The sequence below is a fragment of the Condylura cristata genome, unplaced genomic scaffold (assembly GCF_000260355.1).
Source record: "Condylura cristata isolate star-nosed mole 26May11 unplaced genomic scaffold, ConCri1.0 scaffold00015, whole genome shotgun sequence".
In the NCBI taxonomy this organism is placed as follows: domain Eukaryota; kingdom Metazoa; phylum Chordata; class Mammalia; order Eulipotyphla; family Talpidae; genus Condylura; species Condylura cristata.
Window position 1 is genome coordinate 36,242,903 of NW_004567116.1, and position 6,521 is coordinate 36,249,423.

Below are 6,521 nucleotides of genomic sequence, written 5' to 3' on the forward strand. Positions count from 1 at the left end.
ATGGCACATCTTCAAACAACTAGCAACAACAAATGTTGGCGAGGATGTGGAGAAAAAGGAACTCTCCTGCATTGCTGGTGGGAATGCAAACTACTTTTACCCAATTCACCAAACCAATTCACCTGCTGTTAATAATCTATATAACATTTGGAATGGGTGAACTTTATAAGTAGTAAAGCCATATCAACTATCAACAAAATTTGTAACAACTAAGAAGATTCTGTTTCAGGGGAAAACTCTATAAGGAATAAAGTGTTGTTAGAAAGTAAATAGTCCAACATATAGCAAAATATTTGAAGGGCATTGATTTTAAGAAGAAATTTTAATGCTTGATTTTTGTCAGTGGAGAAATTAAAAAATAATAATATCATATCTAGAAAGTTTGAAACATGATAGGACTTAAAAAACAGGCAGTCTAAATTGAACTGAAGCCCCAAAGTAAAATCATACACATCTGGATCACTATTTTCTTACAAAGGTTTCAAAAGTTTATGGTGAAGAAAGGAAAGCCACTTCCATAAATGCCCTTTGGGAAAACTGGACAACTGAATGCACAAAAATGATTGTTCAAGTCTCTTGGTTTTGAATTAATTACATTTTAAAAATATAGTTTGGGTATTAAACTCTTACTAGACTTATGATTTATAAACATTTCTAAATTCCTACTATATAAAGTCAGCTTACAAATCATAAAAAAAGATGAAAGTGTCTCATTTGGATATGATATTTCAAATAAACTTCTGCAACAAAAGAGAACAAATACCCCAACCAAAAAATGAACATAAGAACTAAATAGGAATTTCCCCAAAGAAGACCTGTAAATGACAAACAGGTACATGAGGAAAACATTCTCACTATCATTTATCATCAGGAAAATGCAAATGATAGCCACACTGAGATTCACATCACATTTTTAAAGTAAAATGGGAAAATTTTTTTAAAAAAAGAAAGAGATAAAGGAAGTGATGGAAAAAAAAAAACTAACCAAATATGCAACAACTTGTTCAGAATTCATTATGGTTGGATTTCAGAATGTCCATCATAATAGGCAATTCTCATGGAATTCCAAAAACATTTCTAATAACTTTAAAATCAGAGAAATGAAGCTGCAAGAGAATGGCAGGTAAATGTGGGCAGAAATACAATTATGAACACAGTTCTTTTTTTTCCAGAATGCCTCAATGCAAGGAAGGGTCACAATGACATTTATTTAAATAGTTTACTGGCATAAAAACATGTATAATTGGCCTTTAGATATTCTTGCAAATAAGGATGACAGAAAAGAACTAAGATTACAAAATAAAAGATTGTATATTAATTTGCTTGCATTTATCCAGTTTTGAGAGACAAAAGGAGTAAGTGATGGGGTTTCTAAAAGTTGTAGAAGTGAAATTCTAAAAGTTGGTTTGGATGGAGCCAAGAGAATTTAATTAAAACCATCTGGTCCCTCATGATTTTGACTAGTTGCTAAGAAATCCCCCATTGATGTTCATAATTCCTTCTTATATACAGATTCAGTAAGGAACATTAAAATTGGTGACAAGCTGTTTTCCTCTCAAGTTTGAGTTAGATTAAGTGTGAGCTGTACCACGGAGTTATACAGACATTGCCATTATTTTTATTAGAATACTAACACAGAGACACAGATTTACAGAAATTTAGAAATGAGAAGGTGTGCTTGCATGCAGAGACAAAGAACAATGAAATCCATCCCAGAGATGTCCACATTTAGGCAAACGATCACAACACCAATGGTCCATTTGTGACATTAACTGGGTGCTGGTACAGAGGATGCAGAGGCATCACAGAATTCAAAACCCAAAGGAATGAGAACTGAATCTCAGAGTGATAAACTATGCGGGAAAGTGGCATAACGAACTAACTCTTCCGCAATCTGGTCAGAGCAGAAGAGGCTCTATGCAACAACTGGTAAGTAAAATACCACTTGTCTCCCCATCATCTTGCACTGCTTTTACCCTCAGCATCTTGCACTAGTAGCATATCTAATTGTAGTAACTCCAGCCTATCGCTTCTAGGTACTCATGTTATATGCACTTCCCCTTGCAATGCCTATATGTATCTGTATGGTAATGCTCACTTGTCACTCCCTATGCTTTATTAATTCAGACATTTTAATTGCTTTTAAAGGGTTCCTATTCTAATTTTTACTATCCTTCAAGAAGGATTCTGTAAAAGATATGCAGATTTGGGGAGACAAAGAAATAAGCATTAGGAAGCACCCTTTAGAAATCAAGTTCCTCATTGAATATTCCTATCCTCCGCACCTATCAGCTGATACAGCTTTCCTGCTACAAATGACCCTGCAGACTTACTCTTTCATTGGGGCTTAGCAGCCTACAGAAAACAATTTTTTTCTGCACTGCCTGTCTATGGTGACATGAAGTGTGCAGTTAACTGATCAAAAACTTGCTCTTATAAAATAACATTTTTGAGCATTTCTATAATATGGAAATAAGCTAATCCTATTTTTCACAGAATCACAAACATTTCTCTAATGTATGTCTTGAGAAAGTTTTTGCTTCAAAAATCTGTAATATTAAAAAAATAATTTTGATTAGAGGAGTTTCATAGGAGGTCTGAGAGCACACTTTTTAGAAAGTTTCGTCATCAGGAAATTTAGAAGCGCTGGAGTTTTAGTTGCTCTGTAACTCTCTCCCAAGCCGTTTCTGCTAACTGAGGGTCTGCCCTTCATCTCATTTCTGTTTCTATTTTTGACTACTTTTAAGGGTCCTGTTCTTTCAAGACTATTTTCTATTAATATTCATACCTGAGCTCACATAATGACACACGTTCCAGATCAATATATTTTATTGACAAGTAGTGAGTTTAAATTGCTCAAATCTCATATTAATGGCAGCTCAGCTTAACACTGAGAAAATACAGTTTGTAGCTTAAGAATGTCCCTCGAGCTTGCTGTTGCCAATTCTTTTGCTTCCCACAAACCCCTCTCCTCTGTTCTGTCATGTGTACTACAGAATATCAGCTATGTTAAGCACAGAAATCATTTTAATAATTTCAGTTGTTAGGATATAGGCAAAATAAAGGAAGTAGCTAGGAAGGAAGCTTGAACAGACTTTGCCAAAATAATAATTTGAATAACCTCTCTAAAGCTCTTCCTTCACATTCTTTTGAAAAGACATCGAGTTTTAAATAGAAAAAGTTATGTAGATAGATAAGGTGCATAAATGAGTTATGTTTTTTGGTAACCACTGTTTCTATTTATATTCTCCATCACAGGAAGCATTTTCTATTAATATACTGGTAAGAACCTGAAAATTCGCTGGACCAAACCATCTTTTACTGACTCAGAGGCAACTTGGTATAATAGTGTACTAGAGAACTAGAAGTCATGTAGGCCATGGAAAATTCACTTACCTGTACAATAGAATTTCCAAATTAAAAAATATAAATCTAATTCTCCTCATCCCACACAGGTCTGCAGAGGAAATAACAGGTGATGAGTTGATTTGCTTGCACAGGTATTCTGATGATTTTTCGCAGCCAATCCAGGACACACATACCATCTTATGTTATGTATGCACAGTGATTGTCGATGCCCTTCCTGAAATGGTGATTTATCTCTGAATATTTCTTCTTCAACAAAATGAATGAGAAAGACAATGTTATCTAGACATTCAACCAAAATTAGAAAGATTCAATATCATGAATTTTGATGAAAATAGGACAAAGAAGAGGAACTATAGCATAAACTGAGAGGTTACTATAGTGGACACCAGGAGGCTCAGCAGCACCATGTCCCTTTCCAACAGCACAGTCTTCATGCCTTCCGTGTTGACCTTACTAGGGATCCCAGGCCTTGAGCCAGTGCAGAGCTGGATTGGGATTCCATTCTGTGCCATGTACCTCATTGCTCTGATCGGAAACTCCCTGCTTCTGATGGTCATCAAATTAGAGCACAGCCTCCACGAGCCCATGTACATTTTCTTGGGCATGTTAGGGGTCACAGACATTGCACTTGCTACCTGCATTGTGCCCAAGATGCTTGGGATCTTCTGGTTCCATGCACCAGAGATTTATTTTGACTCCTGCTTGCTTCAGATGTGGTTCATCCACACTTTGCAGGGCATAGAGTCAGGAATCCTGCTGGCCATGGCCCTGGACCGTTACGTGGCCATCTGCTACCCACTGAGGCATTCTGCTATCTTCACCCATCAACTAGTCACCCAAATTGGGGTTGTGGTGGTCCTCAGACCTGCCATTCTCGTAGCCCCATTTTTGGTGATGATAAAGTGCCGGTTGCGATTTTATCACACGACAGTCATCTCCCACACCTACTGTGAGCATATGGCCATTGTGAAGCTGGCTGTAGGAAATGTCCAAGTCAACAAAATCTTTGGTTTGTTTGTGGCCTTCACTGTTGCAGGAGTTGACCTCATATTAATCACATTGTCTTATCTACAGATATTCATCACAGTTTTTCGTTTGCCCCAGAAAGAGGCTAGGCTAAAAGCGTTCAATACTTGCATTGCTCACATCTGTGTCTTCCTTCAGTTCTACGTTCTCGCCTTCTTTTCTTTCTTCACACATAGGTTTGGCTCTCACATCCCCCCTTACATCCACATCCTCTTTTCTAGCATTTACTTGTTGGTGCCTCCATTTCTCAATCCACTTGTCTATGGTGCAAAGACCAAACAGATTCGCATTCACTTGGTAAAAATGTTATGCTCATAAAATCTGAGAAAACATTCTTAACCATTTCTATATAAGTGAAGAAGTGTAAAAACTGTAGATCAAATAAAAAACTAGGTCTAATAATTCCATTATGTTTTCCAGTCACTGAAGGAGTTATATGCATACAAATCACAAAATTCATGTGTTTTATTTCATGCATCAAAAAATTCTCTGATATTTGTGCCATTTATTTTTGTATTAAATCTACAAATGTTACCAAAATCTTATAATATTCAATATCCTAAATAAATGTAAAATAATCAACTTGATATATTTCTCTGGTGAAGATGACCCAGGGGGGATGGTGACATACTTTAAACAACAGCATTAGTGGTTTGCATGATGTGTGAGAGCAACAGGTGAAGTTAAGTTTGGAAATCTAGTGAAAAGCAGCTATTTGGAGAGTTAATTTGTATTATTTTATTTTGTTGTTATTGTTGTTAAATTAGGTAGTCTGATTCTTGATAAATGAGTGACCATACAAGTAAGGGCACCACGTATGTAGATTTTGGAGGAGATTTAAACTAGAGAAAATGGTTTAGGAAATTGCACAGTTTATTTTTCTAGTAAGGTAAGTTGATGGGCACAATGACTCAACAATCAAAAAAGGTTAAACTCATGCCCTTTCCAGCAACCTGGATGGAGCTGGAAGGGATTATTTATGCTCAGAGTAATAAGCCAGAAAGAGAAAGAAAAAAATATTGAATGGTCTCACTTACAGTAGAAATGTAGAGAATAAAAAAAAAGGAATCAGAAAAAACTAACTATAATAAAGCAAAAATAAAAATCATCAGGCAACTACAGATCAGGGCCTTTCTGTAGGGGAGAAAGAGGGAGAAAGACCAGGACAGGGATAGTAAGAGCATATCACCTATGGTGACGGTGCTAGGGGAAATTGGTGGTTGGAGTTTCACAGGGAGACCATACATTGTATGAAAATGAAGGATGATATAATGAATATGTTGAAAAAATAATAAAATAAAGTAATGAATTTCAATGATGACCTTGGGCAATGTTGAGAAATGTGTGTGTGTGTGTGTGTGTGTGTGTATTTGGGCTTGTGGTATCACGTGTTCTCATTGCAAGCATTTAATTTCAAGGCTAGCTTATCAGTGAAGACATAGTGTGTTTGTCAAAGTCTAAGGTTTAGAGACTAGTGGATTGTTCATGAAAACCTCAGTTCATTGACTATTTTAAAGAGATTATGGAAAATATTTACATCTGTAAAGATGCACATGCCCTATGACATTAAAACAGATAAAAATTTTTAAAACAATTGAGGTTTATGTCATATAGATTATGGAATTTCTGGCTGATCTTATAATGTAGACTTTAGCATGACAATTGAGTATAGTTACTTTGTAAACTGATGGTTATCTTAGGGCATCTTTTGAAACTGCTTTAAACACCAGTATTTAGAAGATGTAAGTATGTTGGATTATCAATAGAGGTATTTTTCTTAACATAATTTCCTTAGGAATAAAACTAAAATAACATCAGAATTATTAATGTTCTAGCCAGCTTTTATCAAATTTTATTTAAATTATCAGATAAGTTAGTTTATGTTTTGTGGCAAATAACAATTCAATATATTATATAGGTATTTACATAACAGAATTTATTATTTTCTTCAACAAAAAATTTATAGTATAGTATCAATGTTATTAATACTAGCGAAAATGATTGTGTATTCTTCTAAAACAAATGTGTACTAATTGGAAGGATGGAATTCATTTTTTTTTATTTTATTAAAAAGTTTATTTTTACATCATTTTGCACACATTTTTTTTTCATCTCAATTGTAATCC

The 6,521-nt window shown here is 35.1% G+C and overlaps 1 protein-coding gene across 1 annotated transcript; it reads left to right on the plus strand.

Moving 5' to 3' along the window:
* The first annotated feature begins 3,774 nt into the window (after window positions 1–3,774).
* On the plus strand, window positions 3,775–4,713 carry LOC101630592 (olfactory receptor 52A1). The gene has a single exon (XM_004683135.1). It carries the CDS (start codon window positions 3,775–3,777, stop codon window positions 4,711–4,713), a length of 939 nt encoding a protein of 312 aa, XP_004683192.1.
* The last annotated feature ends 1,808 nt before the right edge of the window (window positions 4,714–6,521 follow it).

What these genes read in the sequence shown, in the direction of transcription:
- LOC101630592 (XM_004683135.1), top strand. Translation starts at nt 3,775, where the DNA reads ATGTCCCTTTCCAACAGCACAGTCTTCATGCCTTCCGTGTTGACCTTA.